The following is a 27,936-nucleotide window of genomic DNA, read 5'->3' as shown; positions in this document are numbered from 1 at the left end:
TTTTTTAGAATTTTTTTAAACAAGTTATTTTTTTCATTTCACTTCACCAATTTTGACTATTTTGTGTATGTCCATTACATGAAATCCAAATAAAAATCAATTTAAATTACAGGTTGTAATGCAACAAAATAGGCGAAACACCAAGGGGGATGAATACTTTTGCAAGGCACTGTCTATGCAGTCATAGCAAGCATGAGTGAAAGAAAATTACTGCTACGCAGCTGCATAACGATATTGCCTAAGAATATTGCTTATGCTCAAGCTATGACAAAAAGAATGCCCTTATGAGCACCTGCAGACTAGATAAAGCTCCCACATCCAGATAATCTAAAACTGCTCAGCTATTGTATAACTGGTGTTGCGTAAAAGCTGGGTCTAATGGATACTTGGGTTGAGAGTTGTTGCACTGTTTGATTGATCATTCCAAGCATAAATGAAAAGCTGCAGGATGGAAAGGACACTTAAAAGAGCTCCTCTTCCAGCTTCTGTGTGACACACTTAATGCGGATGTTTTCTCTGAGGTTGCGGAGACGCGCACTGCGACATGTGATCTCCTCCACGTTGGTTTTCGGGAACCAGCCCCGCTCCCCGTCTGACAGCCGAATGCCCTCCACCCAGCCTGTGGATACACAATACACGACACCCATGGACATTATCACTTGTGGTGGTCTAAATGTTTTAGACTCAAACTTTGGGTTTGACACATGATAGAAAAGTGTTATGAACCACTTTTAGTGTAAAGGAGAAAATGTAAACTGTTTTTATTTTATTTTACTGATTTTATTTTATTGCCTTTTAAAGTTTATACTTATGATGATAGAGTTTAATGTGAGCTTGCCAAAGGGAGTTTCTCACCGTCACTTGTAATGGTCTTGGCTTGAAGAATATCAGCCTTCTCCAATGTTAGCTCATCATGCTCCTGGGCCTGGTAGCTCTTGATGCATTGAACTTGGGAAAGATCTGAGAGGAGAAACAACCAAAGGTTTATAAATTAATGAAAAGGCTGTACTTCCGTAAAAATCTATTTTCCAAGTTACAGTAAATGAAACAATAGAAGCTCAGTGACATGACTGAGGTTGGTTTATAAGTCATTGAAATACTTATTCAGCACTGCAAGATGTGACTGCTTATGCAGACTATTGATAAAGCAGCTACTCACCATCATTCTCATTGGCCTGCTCAATATCTTCCAATGGATCAGAGGGGAACATGGCTGTGATCCATCTCTGTTTTCCACTCCTGGGAAGAAACAAAACCCAAGTAGAGGCTGTCAGTTCCTACATTATCACTACCATTACATATCATGATAGTGGTATGTATACTAGCTTACTCCGTGTGGGCCTTGAGTAGGATCTGGTGTTTGAGCTGCTGGCCCTCACACAGCTGCAGGTGGAAGATGAAACCTGAGATGCCCTGGAGCTTCTGACTGAGGTCCTTCACCTTCAGCTGCCCGATCTTAGCGTGAACAAACACCATGAACTTCCACGTGCTGCAGACAGACCAGAAACAGGAATTTGTCAAGGTATGCCATGCATCACTCAATCAAACAACATTTACGACATACAGTAACGCCATACATAGTGTTGCATAGCGTAGCAGAGCATAGTTTAGCATACTGTAGCATGACATAACGCCATACATATAAAACACTGTTTTTTTTCTATTCTCCCTCTACATTGTACATTGTTAGTACTCACTCCTTCCTCCTGGACAGCAGAAGACAGTCATTGAACAGATGCAGGTACACAGGCTTTGTGGGCAACTTGAACTTTGTCCCGGAAATACTCATGGTCTGCGTGTCCACTTCCAGCAGTTCTCCATGTTTGACCAGCCAGCGAGACTGGGAGATCAGAGGGAATATCTAAAAGGGGAGATGTATGTGTTTAATGAGCATGAATGAACAGTTATTTAATTATTACTGGGTTTAGAGGCATGTGGTTTCTTTACTTGTAATCTACAATGGACAAATGTTATATGGTTAACCCATACTATGGCAATAATAAGAAATAGGATTTGTTGTTGTCCAAAACCATTAATTCCCAGCAGTGGATAGGGGAAAGGGGAACATGCTGTACATGAATATACAGTAGGTGTACTGAGAATGAATAAGGTTGTTCCTAATGAGAGATGTTTTAATCTACCTTGCCCTCAAAGTGGATCTTCTTATTGAGGTGAATGAGCTCTTCCATCCTCTTCATTGATTGCACGCTGGAGTTACATTCCTTTATAATCTGTTGTGATAAGAACGGTTATTTCAATGTTTTAGGCAATATAGTCTATTAGTAAAAAGTTTAATCATTTCTGAAAAATGCACTGCACTGTCTATGTAATGTCTATTCTTTATTTTGTTTATTTATATAATGACCAGAATTTGGCCTAACTTAAACTTATGGTGTATTTTATATTTTCTGCTACCTTTTTCAGCTCATTGAAGGCCTTGGTGGCTGTGTCCTCATCCATAGAGCCTGGTGTTGTCCTCTTTAGGATATTCTATAAGATAGAAGGAAGGTAGAACATTTTGGATCTCAACTTTCACCTCAGGACACTGCAAAGCTTGTAATGGTTAATAGGCAACTATACAGCTTGATGCTGTATAGTTGCCTATTCGCTGGTCAGTAACTTGATGTAAGGTAGAGTAATTGTTTTGTCCCTACAGCCAGTCATGAATAGTTTAATTCTATGGTGAACAAGGGAGCTCTATCGTACCTCCACCAGCATCTTGAGCCGTGTGATCCTCTGGAAGGGGAGGATGAGGAAGGAGGCGAGGGGAAGACGCTGGCAGATGGGGTCTTCTTCCAAACGAGCCAGGATGCCTGGGAAGCGAGTATTCTCCTGTCTACAGAGAAAAGATACAACACTTAAAATCTAGCAATATGGTCAGAAAAACCTTCACTGGTATGGATTGGAGATGTAGTGTATATCTGTGGTCATGAACCCTGTTTCTGAAGAGCTACAGGGTTTTGTTCCAACCCAGCACTAACACTTGGTCTTGATGATTAGTTGAACCAGGTGTGTTAGTGCTGGGATGGAACAGAAACCTGCACACCGTCGATGGGTTAACTACCCAATCCATATGTATAAACTGACAATTTGAGTGTGTGTACTAGGCACTGAGAAACATAATTTGCAAGCATTATACTTACAGTCTCAAATGTGCAACAAAGCAAAATAGAAATACAAACAAAGTAAGACTGCTCACAACATGCGCTGGTAGGTCTGTTCCTGGTAGGCCTGGTTGGTCACGTAGGGGAGGTAGACCCTTCGCAGGGCGGGACAGTGGGCCAGGACGATGTCAGACACGTCAAAACGCAAGATGTCCTCCTCCAGCCTGTGCTCCAGGTCCTGCAGGAACCTAGAGAGAGAGGTGAGAGGAAGAGAGAGAAAGGAAGAAAGGGAGTAACAAAGAAAGTGAAAAATCCAGAGAAAAAAGAGCAAGGGATCGAAAGAGAGAGATGTTGAAAGCACTGGGGCTAAGCTACCTGCCATCCAGGACCTCTATACCATGCGGTGTCAGAGGAAGGCCCTAAAAATTGTCAAAGACTTCAGCCACCAAGTCATAGATTGTTCTCTCTACTACCGCACGGCAAGCGGTACCGATGCACCAAGTCTGGCACCAACAGGACCCTGAACAGCTTCTATCCACAAGCCATAATACTGCTAAATAGTTAGTTAAATAGTTAACCAATAGCTACCCGGACTATCTGCAATTACCCTTTTTGCACTAACTCTTTTGACTTATCACATGCGCTGCTGCTACTGTTTATTATCTATCCTGTTGCCAGTGGTGGAAAAAGTACCCAATTGCCATACTTGAGTAAAAGTAAAGATACCTTAATAAAAAAGGACTCAAGTAAAAGTGAAAGTCACCCAGTAAAACACTACTTTTTTAAATCTACTTAAGTATCAAAAGTAAAAGTATAAATCATTTCAAATTCTATATATTAAACAAACCAGACGGCATGATTTTCATGTTTTTAAAATGTGTGGATAGCCAGGGCCACACTCCAACACTCACACATCATTTACAAACTAAGCATTTGTGTTTAGTGAGTCCGCCAGATCAGAGGCAGTATGGATGAGCAGGCATGTTCTCTTGATAAGTGCGTGAATTGGACAATTTGCTGTCCTGCTAAGCATTCAAAATATAACGAGCATTCGAACAATGGTGCCGGCGGAGATGGCAGCCTCGCGACTAGCTCTTAGGAAACTTTGAGTTATTTTGTTTTTTTATGTATTATTTTTTATATTATTAACTCTGGAATAATTTGTGTCATTACATACAGCCGGGAAGAACTATTGGATATCAGAGCGGCGGTAACTCACCAGACTACCAGCATTACGACCAGGAATACGACTTCCCCAAAGCAGATCCTTTGTTCGCTCTCCTCAGAGCAATTGAACTGATTCCAGAGGCCGACCCAAAACATCGCCGGCGGAGAGGCACTTGAGGCGGCCAGCTGGTTCGACTTAGGATGTGCGCACATCACCCACCGCTTCTGAGTATATTACTCGCTAATGTTCAGTCTTTGGATAACAAAGTTGATGAGCTCAGGGCAAGTCCTTTTGTTCACCCGACCTAGAATACCTCACAATCAAATGCCGACCGTATTATCTCCCAAGAGAATTTTCCTCCGTTATAGCCACGGCCGTTTATATTCCCCCTCAAGCCGATACCACGACAGCCCTCGAAGAACTTCACTGGACTTTATGAAAACTGGAAACCACATATCCTGAGGCGACATTTATTGTAGCTGGGGATTTTAACAAAGGACATTTGGGGACTAGGCTGCCGAAGTTCTATCAACATATCGAGTGTAGTACCCACACTGCTAAAACACTAGACCACTGTTTTTCAAACATCCGCAACGCTTACAAGGCCCTCCCCCGCCCTCCTTTCGGCAAATCTGACCACAACTCTATTTTGCTTCTCCCTTCCTAAAGGCAGAAACTCAAACAGGAAGTACCCATGCTAAGGACTATTCAACGCTGGTCTGACCAATCGGAATCCCCGCTTCAGGATTGTTTTGATCACATGGACTGGGATATGTTCCGGGTAGCTTGCGAAAATGATTTAGACGAATACACTGATACCGTAACTAAGTATATCAGGAAGTGTATAGGAGATGTCGTACCCACTGTGACTATTAAAACCTACCCTAACCAGAAACCATGGATAGATGGCAGCATTCGCGCAAAACTGAAAGCGCGAACCACCGCATTTAACCATGGCAAGGTGACTAGGAATATGGCAGAATACAAACAGTGTAGTTATTCACTCCACAAGGCAATCAAACAAGCAAAACGTCAGTATAGAGACAAAGTGGAGTCGCAATTCAACGGCTCAGACACGAGATGTATGTGGCAGGGTCTACAGACAATCACGGACTACAAAAGGAAAACCAGCCACGTCGCCGAGACCGATGTCTTGCTTCCAGACAAGCTAAACACCTTCTTCACCCGCTTTGAGGATAGGACTGTGGGCTGTCATTCTCCGTGGCCAACATGAGTAAAACATTTAAACGTGTTAACCCTCACAAAGCTGCCGGCCCAGACAGCATCCCTAGCCGCGTCCTCAGAGCATGCGCAGAACAGCTTGCTGGTGTGTTTACGGACATATTCAATCTCTCCCTATCCCAGTCTGCTGTCCCCACATGCTTCAAGATGGCCACCATTGTTCCTGTACCCAAGAAAGCAAAGGTAACTGAACTAAACGACTATCGCCCTGTAGCACTCACCACTGTCATCATGAAGTGCTTTGAGAGACTAGTCAAGAATCATATCACCTCTACCTTACCTGCCACCCTAGACCCACTTCAATTTTCTTACCGCCCCAATAGATCCACAGACGATGCAATCGCCATCACTCTGCACACTGTCCTATCCCATCTGGACAAGAGGAATACCTATGTAAGAATGCTGTTCATTGACTATAGCTCAGCATTCAACACCATAGTACCCTCCAAGCTCATCATTAAGCTCGAGGCCCTGTGCAACTGGGTCCTGGACTTCCTCACGGGCCGCCCCCAGGTGGTGAAGGTAGGAAACAACACCTCCACTTCGCTGATCCTCAACACTGGGGCCCCACAAGGGTGCGTGCTCAGCCCCCTCCTGTACTCCCTGTTCACCCATGACTGCGTGGCCAAGCACGCCTCCAACTCAATCATCAAGTTTGCAGACGACACAACAGTAGTAGGCTTGATTAACAAAAATAACGAGACAGCCTACAGGGAGGAGGTGAGGGCTCTGGGAGTGTGGTGCCAGGAAAATAACCTCTCACTCAACGTCAACAAAACAAAGGAGATGATCGTGGACTTCAGGAAACAGCAGAGGGTGCACCCTATCCACATTGATGGGACCGCAGTGGAGAAGGTAGAAAGCTTCAAGTTCCTTGGCGTACACATCACTGACAAACTGAAATGGACCACCCACACAGACAGTGTGGTGAAGAAGGCGCAACAGAGCCTCTTCAACCTCAGGAGGCTAAAGAAATGTGTCTTGGCACTTAAAACCCTCACAAACTTTTACAGATGCACAATTGAGACCATCCTGTCGGGCTGTATCACCGCCTGGTATGGCAACTGCACTGCCCGCAACCGCAAGGCTCTCCAGAGGGTGGTGCGGTCTGCCCAATACATTACCGGGGGCAAACTACCCGCCCTCCAGGACACCTACAGCACCCGATGTCACAGGAAGGCCAAAAAGATCATCAAGGACATCAACCACTGCCTGTTCACCCCGCTATCATCCAGAAGGCGAGGTCAGTACAGGTGCATCAAAGCTGGGACAGAGACACTGAAAAACAGCTTCTATCTCAAGGCCATCAGACTGTTAAACAGCCATCACTAGCACATTAGAGGCTGTTGCCTATAGACATAGACTAGAAATCACTGGCCACTTTAGAAATGGAACACTAGCCACTTTAATAATGTTTACATATCTTGCATTACTCATCTCATATATATATACTGTATTCTATACTATTCTACGGTATCTTAGTCACTTTAATAATGTTTACATATCTTGCATTACTCATCTCATATGTATATACTGTATTCTATACTATTCTACTGTATCTTAGTCCATGCCGCTCTGACATTGCTCGTCCATATATGTATATATTCTTAATTCATTCCTTACTTAGATTTGTGTGTATTGGGTATATGTTGTGAAATTGTTAGATATTACTTGTTAGATATTACTGCACACTCGGAGCTAGAAGCACAAGCATTTCTCTACACCTGCAATAACATCTGCTAAACACGTGTATGTGACCAATAAAATTGGATTTGATTTGAGTACTTTTGGGTGTCAGGGAAAATGTATGGAGTAAAAAGTATATTTTCTTTAAGAATGTAGTGGAGTAAAAGTAAAAGTTGTCAAAATTTTAAATAGTAAAGTACAGATATGCCAAAAAACTAATTAAGTAGTACGTCAAAGTATTTTTACTTAAGTACTTTACACCACTGCCTGTTGCCTAGTCACTTTGTCCCTACCTACAGTATATGTACATATCTACCCCAATTACCTCGTACCCCTGCACATCTACTCGGTACTGGTACCCTGTGTATATAGCAACATTATCATTACTCATTGTATATTTATTCCTTGTGTTATTATTTTTCTATTATTTATCTTTTTTTCCTCTCTGCATTGTTGGGAAGGGCCCGTAAGTAAGCATTTCACTGTTAGTCTACACCTGTTGTTACGAAGCATGTGACAAATCAAATTTGACTTGAAGAGAAACAGAAGAATCAGAAAAACCAAGACAGAAAAAAACAGAGAATCTCATGACATACATACATTTTTACTATACTGTACCTCTCACTGACATCCTTGACCTCGGGGAGCTTGGAGAAGAGCCACTGTCTCTCCTGGGCCCCCAGACACTCCCCCAGCTCCTGGGACAGCATAAAGTGGTCTACCGCGATGGTCAGGCTCCGAATGTACGACGCCTCTGATGTCACCAGCTCAAACTTGGCCTGTGATGAGGAGACATTATGGGCCTTTTGGAAGCAATAGGCACACCTCTCACTCACAATTAAAAACATTTATTTATCTAAATATATTTAAAAAAATACTTTATCAAAATATTCAAATCATGACGTTATGGGGAAACAGAGATAAATTAAATCCATGAATTTAATGTTATGACCACAAATGTTATATCAAAATATGTTATGTTAACAAAATAGGTCATCCATCGCATAGATGAAACCGATCAACTTGGCTGGTTAATTGGATATGCTAAATGCCTGTAGTGCTGCCATAGAGATGGATAGAGGCTGCACTTTCCACAAAAGATAGGACATCACACACACCTTCTATTCATCTCTATGAGTGCTTCCCAAATCCCAATCTGGCTTTATGTCACCCTCATGTTCTCACCTCCTGTAGTTTGCGCTCCACGTTGCTGAAGTTGTCCAGCTGACCGCTGGTCCGGACGTCAGGGATGTCCTGCCACAGGGAGAACGCGGAGCCTCGTGACGAGCGAAAGGAGCTGGACGGAGACAGATTGGATGGAGATGGAGTCTCCCCAGCCCCTTCCTCCCTTAGCCTCTCCTCCTCAGCACCTGGCTCCTCCCCCTGCTGCCTCAGGATTTCTCGGTTGATTGCAACATCACTGTACTCCTGGTACAGAATCGCTGAGGAGAGAGAAAGAGAGAGAGAGATGAGAATATTGAGTAAGAAGAGTACATAGGGGTTATTGAGAATTAAAAAATCAATATTGCAGAAAGTTAAAAAAATACTTTCAGATGTTATGTTGTTATGTAGCATGTGGTTGAACAAGTGTGGATACCATTGCTATGCCATATAAATACCATTGACAATGGAGGTGGAGAAGGGAGGTGGAAAGAACCACATTTTTGACGCAAGCGGAAAGTAAGACTCACAGTTGGGGAGAAACCGTGACAGACGATTGGATCTGCTGACTGTGGGAGGAGTGCACCAATCCTCCTCAATAGACTTCTTCCTCATACTGTGGGAAAGTAGTAGATATAGTCGTTATAACAGTGTTATTTACAGCGGACAACTTTACAACCCACTTCCAGCAAAGACGTATTGTTTAAATGCAACTTTGTGAGTTTAACCTTGATATAATACACCCATTTTAGCTGTTAAAACACACTTTTTGATTGTGAATCCGGTGCTACGTCGATGTTGTTGCGTGTTATTGTCAACAGATGGCAGTGGCAGTGCAGGTCCTACAGGACTGTGGGGGGTGCTGTCACTGGCACCACCTGAGCCATGATGCCTGGAAGTGGACTTATCTGGAGTGGAAGAAAGTAGATGGAGGTGGAAGGAACCTAGCAAACACACAACCACTACAGAACGTTGTCTCAAGTTTAAACATCCACTTACATAGAAAACGGCATTGCAAAATTATTTATAGCATTTTTGGCAGTTAATGTTGTTATAAGACATGCAATGCTGTCAGAAACCTCATGTCTAACACATCCCGCTGCAGTGGTGCTCAACCCTGAGGCAGGACACTCACAGTCAGAGCTGAGGTTGCTGGGGTTCTGCCTGTCGCGGGAGGCCACCCGAGCTGACAGCGACTTGCCAAGCTTTAGTGTGAACGAGTTCTTCCTCTGGGAAAGCTGTAGCCGTGAGATCAGCTCCGAGGCTGAGAAGCGCCGCCGCTCGTGTTCCGCCATACCGGAGCGGGCTAAAGAGCTTCCTCCGGTGGCCGAGGAATTCTCTACAGCCCCACAGTTCAAGACAGATGAGTGCTCTGACAACTGCAGCGGCTCTGCGGACAGAGGTGGAGTCTTTCGGGGGTTGGGTCCCCCCCCTGTTGATGAGGGACTCGTGGTGTCTTCAGGGTCTCCCCCGATGTCCTCCTCCAGGAAGGAGTCGAAGGGTCCTGGGAAGAGGTAGTCGCCATCCAGAATGGGGCTGGCCAGAGAGTCGTTGCTCAGGCTGTCTGGTGAGTACACTCGCACCTTACGCCCTAGGACACAACACAAAAAAGACTGAGGTGAAGACTTCTCTGCAAACTACAGCCAGTCATATTGGATATGGCCTTGTACAAAATATTTCAGAAGTACGATTTTGAAGTCCTATAGATGAGAAAATGAAGGGGGAAAGAAACATTCTCCTGATGAGGACTAACAGAGAGTTGATGAAGTGGAATGGATAGATACTGTACTTACGGATGGACTTTTCCTTGAGGGAGCCCTGTGAAGCCCTCCTCTGGGGTCGACAGGTGTCTGGGCTCTGCAGCGCCGGAGGCTCATGTGAGGATGGAGAGCCAGATGGCTGAGAGTCCCAGTAGTCTGTTTCCCTGTACAGGGAGGACAGAGGGAGGAACAGGGGCAAGCTGAGGGATGTGTGGAGGGGACGAAACACAGTCGACACCGCCATGGGTCTCTCACACAGCTCTTGCACTGGAGGGTAAGTACTCCTATCTTCCCGGATAACAAGCTCAACGTCGCCCCCTCGCGTCTGAGAGTCTGAACACAGGTCCGTATCAGTATCAGTGTCATGATCAGGGTTACTCCACCCGCCGCCATTTTCTGCTTCACTCCTCGTGTGTTTGCAATGATTCAGAGACATAGGGGTGGAGCGCTGAGTGTCTATAGTAGGTGATCCACGGCCGTTGACGCTGGGGGTCACAGGCGGCTGCAGCTCCTGCTGACACACGGCGATGTGGTTGTGTTGGCACTGCCGCAGGAGAGGCCTGTTGTCCCGGGCCTCGCTCAAAGCCTGGGACTCGCCTGAGACCGGGATCCACATGCTGGGGCTCTCTCCTCGGTAACGGAAGGCGTGGAGGTGAGGCTGGAAGTCAGGGAGAGGGGAGAATCCATACCTGGGAAGCATGACTGAGAGAACACATGGGAGCTGCAGAAGAAAGGAGAAACATGTTTTTGCAATAAACTGAAATATGCCAACATATCTGACATATCTTGCCATATCTGATAAAACAGCACACACTGAGCACGGTTACATGCACACAATAATACGATTATTGTGGATAGTCAGATTAATATAATAGTGTGTTTAAAATGTTTACATGCTTTGCAAGAAGAACGATTTCCCTAATAATCCTGTTTACATGGACACATCTGAAATCAGGCTAACTGATGGGACTTAAATAAATGCAGAAAATCGGCAATGAAAATAAATGTTCTACCACAGTAACCATGTTATTTTTGCAACGGGTATTTGATTCTGTGTTTGGACATATAAAGTTTGTATGTAAAAACTCACTTCACTTGCGCATAAAAGGGAGGCTGGACTGATTAAACTGTTTACATGTCTAATCGTTTAAAAGAAAAAAGAAAACCAGGTGTTTACATGACTATTTCTATACTCAGCCTAGTGCCATAATCAGTTTAAAATCGAATGATTAGCGTGCACTCACTGCAGGCTATATTGTATTCACTTATCTCTATTAAAGGGACACTTCATCATTTGGTCTCTCATTCAGGCTTCCTTCTATAGAAGGCATGATATGTTGAATTGAAAAACTGAGTGAGACACCTGTAAACCACTGGTGGAGACAGTTATGTCCTTATATGGAAGGTATTGCTATTGTACATAAAGCAAACTTGCTGTAGCCCAAGTACCAAATGCAGTACAAAACCACTCATCCGCTAGTTAGTTTACAGTTTGTATATGCCAAAACAAACCAATTAGGTCCCCTTCACTTATAATTGTCCTGGTTTTGTAATTTATACTGTTATCAAATTGTATGTTTCCTGTGATATTTTCAGTTTGTTCCATCTCTCACACATTGTGTAACAATCTGTTGTGGGCAGTGTGAAAGATGTACTGTATACTCGCTAAGGAAGAAGTCTGTTCATTGGAGCACAATGGCGGTTGAACATGGACACATGAACCCCCCCCCCACCCACCCCCTCTCCTCTAGGTCTGGCTTTGTGCGGCTGCTGAGCCGTGTCTTCCTGCTCTAATTAAAGACTGCTCCACACACAGCTCTCAGCCCCCTGTACTTATCCTCTACCTAACCCCCCTACACACACACACACACACCTCCTTTATCTACAGATGGCGTGCTGAGCCAGGCCAGAGCCACACACATTCAGCCATAACCCTTCAATGGGCATCCAAACCAAGTGAGACTACATACTCAGCCCTCGTCACCTTTCACCGGACAATATAGACCCATCTATCTCTCACAGTGTTTAATCTTTAACCTGGATGTTATGACATGATCAGCGGTCAAGTGATTCAGAGAGAGAGAGAGAGAGAGAAGGGAGAGCGATTCTGATAATGAGGGAGAGGGAAAGAGAGAGAGTGACCCACAAATGATTCCCCCAGAATTATGTCTGCACTTTACGCTAGTGTTATTAACTATAAACAAATTGGGGGGAATTCAGATCCGAGTTACACGCATGTAACTTAAGCACTTTTCTCTCTACGCGTATTCTGACCTTGAACTTAAGCAAGGGGAAATGCCAGTGCCAGCAAGGTACGCGTTTGAGGTGGAGATCAAAGAAATGTAGATGTGGCGGACGTGTGTAATAAAGCCCTTTTGTGGGGGAAAAACTAATTCTGATTGGCTCGGCCTGGCTCCCCAGTGGGTGGGCCTATGCCCTCCCAGGCCAACCCATAGCTGCACCCCTGCCCAGTCATGTGAAATCCATAGATTAGGGCCTAATGATTTTTCGCTCGACCTGTGTGCACATTACAAACTTTAATTAATAGGCTAGGTTGTAGGTACCTCATGATGGGTATAGGGAAAATTTGAGTATCATGTATTAGCCTAAACCTATTGATGTTACATTGAACTGGGTGAATGGAATATGAATGACAGTCATCCAATATGCTGTAATAGAAATAAGGCCATGCTCATGAACAAACTCTTCTTAAACGGCACCGACCGCCACTGATACAGGTACAATAAGACAGTATCCAGTCCAAGTCACTCTTTCTCTATGGTCTATAACCTGTCCATATCCAGTCTACCACTGTGTCCCTACTATCATACAGAAAAACATGTAACACCTTGCAACCCTGCAATGTCTGCCCAATCCATCTAGACACCTAATCTACTCATAACTACCAACAAGGGCATCTCCATAAATGCATCCGAGTAAGTTATGTATTCCATGCACTCATTACATTTCCATTCAAAAGGCTTAACATTTGCCTTTGGTTGTACAGTGTTATTTGGGAGTGTTATGGACTTTGGCATAAGCGTTTTCCCTGTAATTTTAGTAGGCTGCCATAAGAAAGAATGTCTACATTGTTAATGAGTGGCTAGTACACTGGCATCGCTTTTATAAAAGTTATGATTAAAGAACAATGTTCGTCATTTTTTAATGTGCGGCATAATCCCTTATCAGACACATAACATGGATACCATAAATTCAATTTTGATGCATCGTTTAAAAAAGTATCCATGCCTGTATCATCAGCCACTTTAAGTTAGCATGTTAGCAGTTTGGCAGGACAGACCATACAGATAGAACATAGTTTGATCTCTATGGGATAGACATGGTAATAATGTCATGGTTAGGGTTGCAAAATTATGGAAACTTTCAATAAATTCCCTGGTTTTCCAGACATCCTGGTTGGAGGATTCCAGATTTCCTGCTTATTCCCTCCTGATTCCGGGCTCCTCCAAATGGGATTTCAGGAAAACCAGGGAATTTATTTAAACTTACCATCATTTTGCAACCCTAGTCATAGTCATACATCACTCACTCTGACATGGGACTCTTGGGATTCACCGCAGATAAAGAAAAGACATTGTGACGGTCACTATTTTCCGGTGGTAATAATAATAGGGTATGATGACTGGTGTAACCGTTGGGATTGATCAACAGCCTTTCAACAGTCCGTCCTGCTAAATCTCGATTAATTTGCATAAATCTTTTTATCTCTTTCCAGTTTCAAAGGGACACCATAAGTCAGGGGACAGACAGAGACCTGTCCTGAAGATGTGCGTCTTCTCCCTCATGTCTCTCTTCCAGAGTTATGGGGTCTGTTATGGGATGTGTGTGTTTGAGCAGGCGGAGCGGAGTGGCCTGGCGGTGTGGTGTGACACCGTCCTGTGTGTGTGAGGAGGCAGTGAAGCCCTGTCACATCAGGACACTAATTGCCCTGTAGTAGACTGGGGGACTCTGCCACAGACATAATATATACAGTATTTCACCCCATTGGACATTCTTCGCTATGCTGGTGAGGCAGCATAGCACATTCCCATTCAAGTTAAGTTAAAGTAATTATACTTATATGTGCAAAGTGGTATTGGACAGTATGACATACTGAGGGTATAGCACTCTGGAGGAGATTCTCAAACTTTTCCTCCACTAGCACTGAGAATGTGAGGAGATTCATTTGAGATTGGAAATACCACCTGGGTGCAGGAGGATACTTAGATGAAAATGACATGAAATGTATTTACAATGAAACCCCACCTGAAAAGCGTCTGCAACTTCAAACACTCTGAACCACCTACTGTGACATTCCCTCAAAATCAAAAGACAAAAGTGTCCAGTCGTAGACATGAACGGCTGGGTAGATGTTTTTAAAAAGGGGCATTCAGATGTTTCTTTGTCTGCTCCGGACCCACAGGTGAGGTTCTCTGAGGCCATGGAGCAGAAAGAAAGCCCCCTTAATGTTGACACTTGGTGTGGGTCCTAATCCTGTTCAGAGCCTGGGGCAGCTACTCCTGCCCTATTAAGACATACTGACAACCTGGATTACCCTGACACAAAGAATGGACATACAGCGAGCACCTTGGGGGATGGACACACCTGAGCCTAGCGAGAGAGTGATTTCAGCTGTCTTTGATTGAAAGAGACAAAACATTAGAAAGGTTTCCCGTTAAATATATGACCTCCGACAAACTCGGACTTGTTGCTCGAGAGTCGGGATTCCAGCTAACAGACAGCACAAACAACAATATATTATTTAAAAGCCCACAAAAATGTGGAGCATCTCGCATGTAAACTACAAGACGTGCAGCTTTGCCTTCCCCCTCTCGGGCACCAGTACACCCCCCCCCCATGTCAAAGAGACAGACTGTGTGAGGGAAGAAGAGCAGCATACTCGGCTTAGTCAGGAGGTTGTGTTTCAGACCTGGGTTCAATTACTATTTGAAATCATTTAAAAAACTTTAGCTGTTCATTGCAACAGAGCTTCCCTGTTACAATGAACCAATAAAAAAGTCCCAAAAGTGCAATCCCGCCAACCTGGCACTCCAGGCAGGCTAAAGCATACCCTCAAAGTATTTGAAAGATTTCAAAAGGAATTTGAACCCAGGTCTGGTGAGTTTATGAAAAGAAGTACACGTATTTCTTATCTCAATTCAGATATAAAAAGTAGGCTACTGATTAACTACAGACCTGTCATCACAAAGCAAACGAAAGGCCTGAGATTTCTGTACTTTTCAGCAACCTTTTGTCTGATCCACTCAAACAACTTTGTAGGTGTTCTCTGCACCCAAACTGTCAATCAAAGATCGTTTGATGATCTGATCATGGGCCACTGTACATACTTCCAACATTCTGCTGATGCATCTCTTCTATTCATCTACTTCCTGTTTTCTCTCATTCCCTGTTTTCTCCTTTCTCTGCTCCAGCTTCGAACCAAGCCAGCATTTTAGTCCTTCTCTCTCTCCTTTATTTTCTGGACAGGTATGGACAAGTCACCTGAGGGCTGCTTGTTTTGAAACATGATCAGGGTAGGTAGAGAACCCACTCGAAGCTGACCATGCAGTAGGTCTCGCAGGAATATTAGCTTTTGCCTGTGGGACAAAGCTACAAACGAATAATAAACGGAGAATGAAAAAGCACAGAATCATTAGGATTAGGAGGTGAATTGGAGCGAGGACAAAGTACTCTATACTCCTCTCTCAAGTTGGCATATAAATTAGACGCTGTATCTTGCAGCCATATCTGGGGTTAATTTTTTTACTGAATCCTAACATGTAAAACTGAAGGGATTAACTCATGAAGAACACTGTACAACTCTCTTTGATTAAAAAACTGTTTAACTTTATTGTGGGACAGAAATGTATTCTTGTGCATGTGTGAAACCTGCCCCATATGATGTTAGATGCTGTGGGCTGGGGCCATAGCCAACTCAGTGCTTGGAACAGCCTGCAGGCTTCAGCTCTAGACAGGTGTGCAAGCAACACCGTCAGGAAGGGTCTTTCACACACAGCCCCAGGGCCAAGCTTCTGTTTTATAATTCACATACAGGACCACCACTCACGCTCATTTGTAAATCTAATCTTTTTCAAATACTCTCAAAACATGAGATATCATCCAGGGAAAAAGAAGACACAACTGTTTAGTTGTTTTATGTTATGAAAGTTTAGATGTATCCTTCCCGCCCTTCCAAGTTTGATCAATGTATGTATCAACATGATGTCACTACAGAAAATGTGTCAAAAGTTCAATAATCAATTATAATGTTTTATTATATGTACATGATAGAGACATTCAACTAGTGATTGCTTTATGCTCTGACAGACGAGGGCCAGCAAGTTAACTTCCAAATTCATTACCGACCAGCCCCCAAATGAGAACCTTTGACAAACGCAGACACTGTGCACATTCCCTGAATAGCTAGGCTCTTGTCATTCCACTAAAATTGCCCAGTAATCTGCAGCAAGAGACAAACAAAGGGACTGGACTTTCCACATGCAACATTAAAAAGAGCTGCCATTACTAACTATTTAGGCCACTGAGCCAAAGGATAAGAAAGTGGTTCGCCCTGCTTGAACCACCAGTCAGTATCCATTTATTTTATAGGTGGGTTGTCTTCTCAGAGTTCACCAAGCGAAAAAAACGTCATTTTAGAAACCAGGTCAAAGCAAATAGTGAGAGCAAAGCATTTAACATAATACAAAAAGTTGTGTAGGTCTCACCATCCCTCCTCTCATGTTCAGTTCTCCTAATTCAAAGGCAGACCGTGTGTCTAAGGGCTAGCCATACAGCTAGGATTTGCATGCAGCAGTTGGATGGATGGATAGATGGATGGGAAAGGGTGTGTCACAGCGTCCTGTCTGGCTTCCCTGCAGTGGCAGTGCATGTAGATGCACATAGTCAGATACACCTCCAGCCACCCACACCCATGCACACACACACACACACACACACACACACACACAATCTGAGTGACAGGTGATGGGGCAGGTGCTCCAGACTCAGAGAGACAGAGAGATGGAGGGGAGGGAGGACGGGGGAGTAGGGAGAGAAGGTGAAGGAACGGGCTGGAGGGGAGGGGTGTACTGCAGTAAATTGAGTTGTAAATCTGAAGGCACATCACTCTCAAATTCAAATAAAACTCTATCACTCAAGGAGGTCCACCATTCAACTATTAACTGACAGCAAGAAAACCTTAGATCAACATAGCCATAACATGATAACTAACCAATGTGGATATACTAAGTTTATAGTCATTTCCCTGGAACAATTTACCACTGACTCAATGATCAGTGATAAGGAACCCACCGGGCAAAAAAAACATTGCATTCACATACATAGACACTCTGTGATACTCTGAAAGGTTTCCACCACAGCTGTGTTGTTGTCTGTGGAGTCTGAGTCAGTCAAGTTATGGCTGTCTCCTTCACCTCCCCCAGACAACAAACATTACTATACGGCTGTGACATCACAGACTGTGGGCAGCCCCCACAGCCAGACATTTATGGTCTGATTCAAAGAGTGCTTTAGTCACACTCAACTTTACCCATTATTTGTTATGGTATATTTTAGCATATTTGCCGATATGGTGAAATTACTATGTCAATACTTTCCTTCCCACAACAATCAATTGTGGTGCTAAAATTGCATGCTTAGGAGCAAAACACTGAGGGGCCGATTCCGACCTACGTTAAGCGCGCGTAAATGGAACTGTTCTCTCTATGCGTATTCTGACCTTGAACTTAAGCATGAGATTAGCATGCTATTCACCAGCTATTCCTTTGGGGTGGAGATTTAATAAATGAAGGTGTGGCGGAGCGTCTACTTTATTTTTCCCCCGATATAAATAACACCATTCTCCATGCACTGTAATTTACATCTTGATAAGAGCTATTGATAAGAGCTAGGTAAATGAGTAATCCGTTTGGATAAGGGAATTGTAAATATAAATGACACTTGTTTTAGATCTATTTTACCTTATAATCGCTGGAGACAAATATAAAACCAGTCATATGGCAGCAAACTGAAGCATATCAACATACAGTGCCTTCGGAAAGTATTCAGCCCCCTTTACTTTTTCCACATTTTGTTACGTTACAGCCTTATTCTAAAATGGATTTAAAAAAAGAATTCTCAGCAATCTACACACAATATCCCATAATGACAAAGCGAGAAAAGGTTTTTAGAAATTGTAGCAAATTTATTAAATAGAAAAAAATACAGTAATACCTTATTTACACTACCGGTCAAAACACCCACTCATTCAAGGATTTTTCTTTATTTTTACTATTTTCTACATTGTAGCATAATAGTGAAGACATCAAAACTACGAAATAACACATATGGAATCATGTAGTAACCAAAAAAGTGTTAAACCAATCAAAATATATTTTATATTTGAGATTCTTCAAATAGCCACCCTTTGCCTTGATGACAGATTTGCACACTCTTGGCATTCTCTCAACCAGCTTCACCTGGAATGCTTTTCCAACAGTCTTGAAGGAATTCCCACATATGCTGAGCACTTGTTGGCTGCTTTTCCTTCACTCTGCAGTCCGACTCATCCCAAAACATCTCAATTTGGTTGAGGACGGGGGATTGTGGAGGCCAGGTCATCTGATGCAGCACTCCAGCACTCTCCTTCTTGGTAAAATAGCCCTTACACAGCCTGGAGGTGTGTTGGATCATTGTCCTGTTGAAAAACAAATGATAGTCCCACTAAGCCCAAACCAGATGGGATGGCGTATCGCTGCAGAATGCTGTGGTAGCCATGCTGGTTAAGTGTACCTTGAATTCTAAATACATCCCAGACAGTGTCACCAGCAAAGCACTCCCCACACCATAACACCTCCTCCTCCATGCTTTACAGTGGGAAATACACATGCGGAGATCACAAAGACACGGCGGTTGGAACCAAAAATCTCAAATTTGGACTCCAGACCAAAGGACACATTTCCACTGATCTAATGTCCATTGCTCGTGTTTCTTGGCCCAAGCAAGTCTCTTCTTCGTATTGGTGTCCTTTAGTAGTGGTTTCTTTGCAGCAATTTGACGATGAAGGCCTGATTCACACAGTCTCCTCTGAACAGTTGATGTTGAGATGTGTCTGTTACCTGAACTTTGTGAAGCATTTATTTGGGCTGCAATTTCTGAGGCTGGTAACTCTAATTAACTTAGCCTCTGAAGCAGAGGTAACTCTGGGTCTTCCATTCCTGTGGCGGTACTCATGAGAGCCAATTTTATCATAGCGCTTGATGGTTTTGCAACTGCACTTGAAGAAACTTTCAAAGTTCTTGAAATGTTCTGTATTGACTGACCTTTATGTCTTAAAGTAATGATGGACTGTCGTTTCTCTTTGCTTATTTGAGCTGTTCTTGCCATAATATGGACATGGTATTTTACCAAATAGCGCTATCTTCTGTATACCCCCCTACCTTGTCACAACACAACTGATTGGCTCAAACGCGTTAAGAAGGAAATAAATTCCACAAATTAACTTAAGAAGGCACGCCTGTTAATTGAAATGCTTCCAGGTGACTACTTCATGAAGCTGTTTGAGAGAATGCCAAGCGTGTGCAAAGCTGTCATCAAGACAAAGGGTGGCTATTTGAAGAATCTAAAATATATTTTGATATGTTTAACACTTTTTTGGTTACTACATGATTCCATATGTGTTATTTCATAGTTTTGATGTCTTCACTATTATTCTACAATGTAGAAAATAGTAAAAATAAAGAAAAACCCTTGAATGAGTAGGTGTTCTAAATCTTTTGACCGGTAGTGTACATAAGTATTCAGACCCTTTGCTATGAGACTCGAAATTGAGCTCAGGTGCATCCTGTTTCCATTGATCATCCTTGAGATGTTTCTACAACTTGATTGGAGTCCACCTGTGGTAAATTCAATTGATTGGACATGATTTGGAAAGGCACACACCTATCTATATAAGCTCCCACAGTTGACAGTGCATGTCAGAGCAAAAACCAAGCCATAAGGTCGAAGGAATTGTCCATAGAGCTCAGAGACAGGATTGTGTCGAAGCACAGATCAGGGGAGGGGTACCAAAAAATGGCTGCAGCATTGAAGGTCCCCAAAAACACAGTGACCTCCATCATTCTTAAATGGAAGAAGTTTGGAACCACCAAGACTCCTCCTAAAGCTGTCCGCCCGGCCAAACTGAGCAATCGGAGGAGAAGGGCCTTGGTCAGGGAGGTGATGGTCACTCTGACAGAGCTCTAGTTTCTCTGTGGAGATGGGAGAACCTTCCAGAAGGACAACCATCTCTGCAGCACTCCACCAATCAGTGGCCAGACGGAAGCCACTCCTCAGTAAAAGGCACATGACAGCCCGCTTGGAGTTTGCCAAAAGGCACCTAAAGACTCTTAGACAACAAGAAACAAGATTCTCTGGTCTGATGAAACCAAGATTGAACTCTTTGGCCTGAATGCCAAGCGTCACATCTGTTGGAAACCTGGCACCATCCCTACGGTGAAACATGGTGGTGGCAGCATTATGCTGTAGGGATGTTTTTCAGCGGCAGGGACTGGGAGACTAGTCAGAATCGAAGCAAAGAGGAACGGAGCAAAGTACAGTGAGATCCTTGATGAAAACCTGCTCCAGAGCGCTCAGGACCTCAGACTGGGGCGAAGGTTCACATTCCAACAGGACAAAGACCCTAAGCACACAGCCAAGACAACACAGGAGTGGCTTCGGGACAAGTCTCTGAATGTCCTTGAGTGGCCGAGCCAGAGCCCGGACTTGAACACGATCAAACTTCTCTGGAGAGACCTGAAAATAGCTGTGCAGCAACGCTCCCCATCCAAACTGGAAGCGTTTGAGAGGATCTGCAGGGAAGAATGGGAGAAACTCCCCAAATACAGGTATGCGAAGCTTGTAGCATCATACCCAAGAAGACTCGATGCTGTAATCGCTGCCAACGGTGCTTTAACAAAGTACTGAGTAAAGGGTCTGAATACTTACATAATGTGATATTTCTGTTTTTTATTATAAATAAAACCAGTTTTTGCTTTGTCATTATATGGTATCGTGTGTTGATTGATGAGGGGAAAAAACTATTTAAAACATTTTAGAATAAGGCTGTAACGGAACAAAATGTGGAAAAAGTCAAGGGGTCTGAATACTTTCCGAAGGCACGGTATAAACTTTCCCACATTTTGCATCATTTAAATTGTACAGCCTTTATCTTACAGGGATGGGCACTCTCGAATGTGTTAATTATAGGCTACCCCAACTTTCTCTGTTTCCTATTTCTATCATGTTAAATATTAGCCACTATCAGTATCGACCGTCAGTAGGCCTAATAACCACACATATTCAACTGCCAATTTACTGTTAGTTCCCTTCAGTTGGTATAGCCTACATTATCATTCCATTTCATTCCATTGTTTCGTTTACCTTTATTTGGTTCCTCTGTAAATTATGTCAAGGCCAAAGCTCTGCTCCTGAGTGGCGCAGTGGTCTAAGGCACTGCATCGCAGTGCTAACTGTGCCACTAGAGATCCTGGTTCGAATCCAGGCTCTGTCGCAGCCGGCCGCGACCGGGAGACTCATGGGCGACGCACAATTGGCCCAGCGTTGTCCAGGGTAGGGGAGGGAATGGCCGGCAGGGATGTAGCTCAGTTGATAGAGCATGGCGTTTGCAACGCCAGGGTTGTGGGTTCGATTCCCACGGGGGGCCAGTATAAAAAAAATATGTATTCACTAACTGTAAGTCGCTCTGGATAAGAGCGTCTGCTAAATGACTAAAATGTAAAATGTAAATGTTGTTAATGAGGATCATTAGTAACAGTTGAATATATACCAAAAAGGCTCATTAGGATAATTATAACGTTATGGAGTGGAGCACAGACAAAGCCGTAACAATTTGAACCCTACGCATGGAGCAATACTTGGCTGTGTCATCACAGTTCCATGGTTAGTGCAGACAATAGACGACAGTATAACCTACTATTGTACACTATTCTCCCTATTATAATTATATGTACACTCATCTTCCAACATTACCATTGGTTGAAGAACTGAGTGTGGCAATTTTCAGAATTAACAAACCACCATTTTCTTTCATTCGTGCGTAAAGGCTCTGCTAACCAGTTTTTGATGATTCATAAATACTTTCCTAACCCTAAATAATCTACAAATCAGTATTTTCAAATCTACCAATTGGTGCTGAAACGGACACGATTATGCATATATTTAGATGGCTTTCTTTCATTGATCCATAATATTCTGAACCCGTTCTCTCGATATATTCTATTGAGTCTGTGGAAAAAATTCTAACTAAAAGGTACCACTGTATTTAAAGGGATGGCTTAAGATAAATGTACTGAAAACCCTATTGAATGAAAACGCCACGAGAAAATCTGTTGGCCAGTAAGTGGGAGGGTTTTCAGCGGTTTAATTACATTTATTTAGCGCACGCAAGGGAACCACGCCTGCAAAGCCTGTTGCTCACCTGCACAAGGTAAGTCTGAATACCAACCACTGAGAAGTGCATAGGAAAGGCGTGCGTAAGAAAGGCGTAATTTCTTAAGTCTGAATCAGGCCCTATGTGATCAAGAGATTTGTTTCATTTCCTGAAGAAAGTTATATTCAACTTGGACAAACCCAATATTGCAATCTTATACAAAACATTAAGCACACCTGCTCTTTCCATGGCATAGATTGACCAGGAGAATCCAGGTGAAAGCTATGATACCTTATTGATGTCACTTGTTAAATCCACTTCAAATCAGTGTAGATGAAGGGGAGGAGACAGGTTAAATAAGGATTTTTAAGCCTTCAGACAATTGAGACATTGATTGTGTATGTGTGCCATTCAGAGGGTGAATGGGCAAGACAAAATATTTAAGTGCCTTTGAACAGGGTATGGTAGTAGGTGCCAGGTGCACCGGTTTGTGTCAAGAACTGCAACGTTGCTGGGTTTTTCACGCTCAACAGTTTCCTGTGTGTATCAAGAATGGTCAGTCCACCACCCAAAGGACATCCAGCCAACTTAACACAACTGTGGGAAGCATTGGAGTCAACATGGGCCAGCATCCCTATGGAATGCTTTCGACACCTTGTAGAGTCCATGTCCCAACGAATTAAGGCTGCTTGGGGGCAAAGGGGGGTGGGTGGGAGGTTTGCAACTCAATATTAGGAAGATGTTCCTAATGTTTGGTATACTCAGTACCTGTTGAACCTTTTTATGTAACGTGGTTCATTGGCTCTTAATTAATTTTTCTGTACAGATCCTCGTATAGGCCTGGAGTGCAGCAGCTGTTGTACACGCATCAGTCTCCACAAGCAGAGATATACTGTAGGCCTGTAGGCAAATCAGTAGCACAGACTCAGTCACAGTGATATGCCCTCACACATCACAGACACACTCAGGCAGACAGACAGATGCACACACAAACACACAGCCTTTTCCCAATGACAACGCACTTAGTAATAAGCGAGACAGACTAAATGACTTGTGGGTATTCTCTATGAGTACCACCTTGGTTCACCCTCTCTCGCTACAGTCATTAATAATATAATAAGTTAGTGCTACATCAATCTGTATCTAAACTAGAAGAAGTCTTTGAGGACATGGCCTAAATCGAACTTAGTTCGGAAAACAGAGCAGATAAGAGCATGATTGCATCCCAAATGGCACACGATTCCCTATGTAGCACCAGAGGCTCTGGTCAAAAGTAGTGCACTACATAGGGAGCCATTTGGGATGCTCCTTATAGCCTGGCAGGGACTAAACAGTTAAATTGCTGTTGAATGTCAGTATTGAGTCATTTGTTTGTTCCTCATGAAGGTGTGTAAACCGCTTAGCCAGATTGTAGTTCCTATGAGACACAGAGTTAAATGGGCAAACAAACATACTAGGATGCAGAGTGTGGGAGAGAAAAACTCTCCCCCTGCACAAACAATGCTGTGAAAATTACACAAACACGCACACAGACACACATATGAACACACACGGTTGCTCCTCAGTTTAGAGTGTAGTCACTTGAAAGAGCATGAAGGTTTAGAAAGAGAGGGCCTCCAACTGAACTGGTGTAGACTAAGACTTGGAAGGAGTGTGTGCGCACTACGGCGCCGTGTACAGTTTTTTTTTAACAATCCTCTGCCCCAACATATTCCAAACATGCACTTACCTGCCCTGTTCTGCAACTAATCACAGCTCCTACTGTAACCATTACACTTCAGCCTCAAAGCCTCGCAAAGCCACATTTCCCATGTCGTGCCCAAGGATAGGGAAATATTATCGATACAAACAATGCTTCCGATGGAATATATTGCCATTCTATTGTATAATTGACGTGAAAGGTTGAGTCTGTACATGTGGTGTTCCTAAAGTACCTATATGTAGCGTCAGATGTGTGTGTATATTATATGCATTATGTATCCGTATACTGCAGGCCTATACTATAATGACTCATCGACTGTAAAGTCAGTCTCTCTGGATTACAGTGAATGTCAGGGATTGTTATTGTTATTTATTGAGCCTAGTTTACTGTATTATGTGTATAGAGATGTTAAATGTACTTTAAAATAAAGTTTCATTTCCATAACAGTGAAATAGTATGGAGTGCACCCCTATGATACTCAATGTACCCTTGAACTCTCACAAACTGTCTCATTCTAACAGCACACCATGTGTTATTGAAATAAAGACTGCACATTGGAGGAAAACACACTCCCAGTACAATCGCCATGAAAATAACAATATGACCCTGTGTTTTTTTTAATATAATGTCAAATCGAGGGCGTTTTTGTTTATCTTTGTTTTCATCTACCTCTAAATCTGTGCATCTGACATGCAGCAACGCATAGCCTGAAAGCAGCACCATCGCACTGTTTTGACTCTCACCCCCCAAAAAACAGCACAGCTTAACTTTCATATGCAACATCAAAATCCGCCCCCCACCCGACCACCCCCTTACCCGAAGGTCACAATAACTAACAACGGTACACACTTGGTTAGTGTACACTTCATTGCATTGCACACAGAGCGATATATACAAATATGTATGGATAGATAGGCTGTACTACCTCATGGGTATCAGTAGCTTCTGAGCTGGATGGTTGCCAGCGACAGTGTGGGAATCCAGGCCATCCTAGCGTCTGGCTGACGCTCTATGTGCTATCCATGACTGCCTTGTGTCCCTCCCAGCTTCTTTAACCTTCGGTCTTCCTCCTTAGCTTTTTACTCCACTCGTCCAGGCAGTGGAACTGGGGGACAGGGTCCCGAATCCTCTGTTGTATCTTTATTTTCTTCTCCCTCCAACACAGGAATTTTCAATGAATAAAAGTGCTCGCTGGTCTAGCTACTTACCATGCAGATCCCTCTTTAGGCTTCTGCTCTCCTTCTCCTCGCTCACAATCCCTCTCGTCCTCTCTCTCTCTGCTACAGTTGGGGAAGTGCACTCTCTCCCGTTCTCTCTCCTCCCTCTCCCTCTCTCTTTTTCTCTTGGTCTCTAATAGTTAGTGTTGCATTTCAACACCTGCTTATAGAAAGAGAGGGAGAGAGGAGTGCGCTAGCAGCCATCTGCGTGAGCAAAACATTTTTCCTTTCTGTGATTATGTGTGATAGTTTGTCTGTCTGTGTGTGTGTGTGTGCACAGGTCGGATTCTTGTGTGTCAACAGAAATGCACTGAAAGTGGATAGAAGGCAGGTAGGAGGGAAAAGGGGTGGGAAGTAGACAGTGTGTGTGCTCAGGCGTGTGTCTGTCTGTGTGTGTGCTCAGGCGTGTGTCTGTGTGTGTGTGCCCACGCAATTAAGTAAGTAGCTACAGTGGCTTGTGAAAGTATTCACCCCCCATGGCATTTTTCCTATTTTGTTGCCTTACAACCTGGAATTAAAATTGATTTTTTGGGGGTTTGTATCATTTGATTTACACAACATGCCTACCACTTTGAAGATGCAAAACAATTTTTATTGTGAAACAAACAATAAATAAGACAAAAAAACAGAAAACATGAGCGTGCATAACTATTCACCCCCCCCCCCAAAGTCAATACTTTGTAGAGCCACCTTTTGCAGCAATTACAGCTGCAAGTCTCTTGGGGTATGTCTCTTTAAGCTTGGCACATCTAGCCACTGGGATTTTTTCCCATTCTTCAAGGCAAAACTGCTCCAGCTCCTTCAAGGTTGATGGGTTCCGCTGGTATACAGCAATCTTTAAGTATTACCACAGATTCTCAATTGGATTGAGGTCTGGGCTTTGACTAGGCCATTCCAAAACATTTAAACGTTTCCCCTTAAACCACTCGAGTGTTGCTTTAGCAGTATGCTTAGGGTCATTGTCCTGCTGGAAGGTGAACCTCCGTCCCAGTCTCAAATCTCTGGAAGACTGAAACAGGTTTCCCTCAAGAATTTCCCTGTATTTAGCACCATCCATCATTCCTTCAATTCTGACCAGTTTCCCAGTCCCTGCTGATGAAAAACATCCCCACAGCATGATGCTGCCACCAAAACTAAATGTCTAGTGTTTACAGATTTCTATGAAATATGACCTATAATTAATTACAAAATGAGTGAAATAGTTTTCCTTCCCAAATTGATTTATTAAGTATGTTAAGAAGCAGCTTTTCTGTGTTTAAATGGTGTGGGCGTACCCCAACAACAGAATGGTGTGGGCGTATACCGGTCATTAAAAATATTCATGCTAGTAGACAGCTGATTGGCCAGCAGTTTGAGATAGAAGTTTGCTATGGCCAAAAATACGAGTATAGGATGAGTCAACAACATTATTCGGGTATGAGTTAACAGAATATGTACTTTTTAAAGGGAGATTTTCAAAGGACAGTTACTTTAAGTGTGATGTTGAGGTATAATGCGAGAACCATTAGTACAGTATCCATGTCCCAAATAGCACCTTTTTGCCTACAGAACCCTATAAAAAGGAGTGCACTACATAGGGAATAGGGTGCCATTTGGAACACACAGTGTCTGTGGGAGACTGTGACCACGTTGCATACCTGCCTCCACTAACTGACATGTACTAACGCACACTTCCTGCAGGCTGAATGGCAGACGAACACACTCACATGAATCATAACAAGCCAAAGATGAACGCTACAGCAGTAGAGAGAGAGAGAGAGAGAGAGAGAGAGAGAGAGAGAGAGAGAGAGAGAGAGAGAGAGAGAGAGAGAGAGAGAGAGAGAGAGAAAGAGAGAATGGGGGGTGAGAGAGAGGCAGAGAGAAATAGAGGAGTCGCCCAAGGCCACAGGAATATTTCAGAAGGGTGGGTAGGAGCAGAGGGAAAAGAGGGGAGAGAAATACTGAACAGAACACCTGTCTCTCTCTGACTCCTAATAAATCAGAGGGGTTTCATCTGGCTAGAGTTCTCCTTTTCCAAGGGGGGTTACGTTTCTGAGGGCATGGGGAGGAAAGGGGAGAAGATTTTCCGGTAAGATAACAACAGAGTTCTCTGGCATCTTGAACTTTGAGAATTTATTTGAGATTGACACATTAGTGGTACTGTATCTCATTCATCCAACCAGAGTTATTTTCCCAAATTTGAAATACAAAACAGCTTGCACAAAACATGTTACACTTGTAGAAAGACTTCAATCGTATAGTACAGTAGCAACTCTTACACCAACAAGATAAGCAACAAGATTCCCAATATGTTTCAGGTTTATCTCATTACAAATATAGAGTGATAGTGTAGTGTAGAAAAGCAGGACTAGCATCAAAAAATTTAACAATACAAACCAAATCTCACATATTGTAAACCAGGTGTAAACCACAATATTACCCGCAAAAGGCCGGTGTAGGTGCCAGCTTTTGTTCCAGCCTAGCAGTAAC

The 27,936-nt window shown here is 43.3% G+C and overlaps 1 protein-coding gene across 1 annotated transcript; it reads right to left on the bottom strand.

Moving 5' to 3' along the window:
- Window positions 1–112: 112 nt before the first annotated feature.
- arhgef19 (Rho guanine nucleotide exchange factor (GEF) 19) lies at window positions 113–25,504 on the bottom strand. Its single transcript, XM_041857899.2, has 16 exons — window positions 25,176–25,504; window positions 10,155–10,842; window positions 9,497–9,952; window positions 9,128–9,269; window positions 8,892–8,977; window positions 8,386–8,642; window positions 7,819–7,979; window positions 3,200–3,352; window positions 2,707–2,836; window positions 2,416–2,490; window positions 2,142–2,231; window positions 1,698–1,861; window positions 1,331–1,489; window positions 1,160–1,239; window positions 856–960; window positions 113–619 (listed from the first exon to the last, which is right to left on the bottom strand). Exons 2-16 carry the CDS (start codon window positions 10,819–10,821, stop codon window positions 462–464), a joined length of 2,883 nt encoding a protein of 960 aa, XP_041713833.2. The 5' UTR covers window positions 10,822–10,842; window positions 25,176–25,504; the 3' UTR covers window positions 113–461.
- Between the last annotated feature and the right edge of the window lie 2,432 nt (window positions 25,505–27,936).

Source organism: Coregonus clupeaformis, chromosome 30 (assembly GCF_020615455.1).
Source record: "Coregonus clupeaformis isolate EN_2021a chromosome 30, ASM2061545v1, whole genome shotgun sequence".
In the NCBI taxonomy this organism is placed as follows: Eukaryota; Metazoa; Chordata; class Actinopteri; order Salmoniformes; family Salmonidae; genus Coregonus; species Coregonus clupeaformis.
The sequence above is the reverse complement of the archived record's forward strand: the minus strand, read 5'-3'. Positions and strand labels throughout refer to the sequence as shown.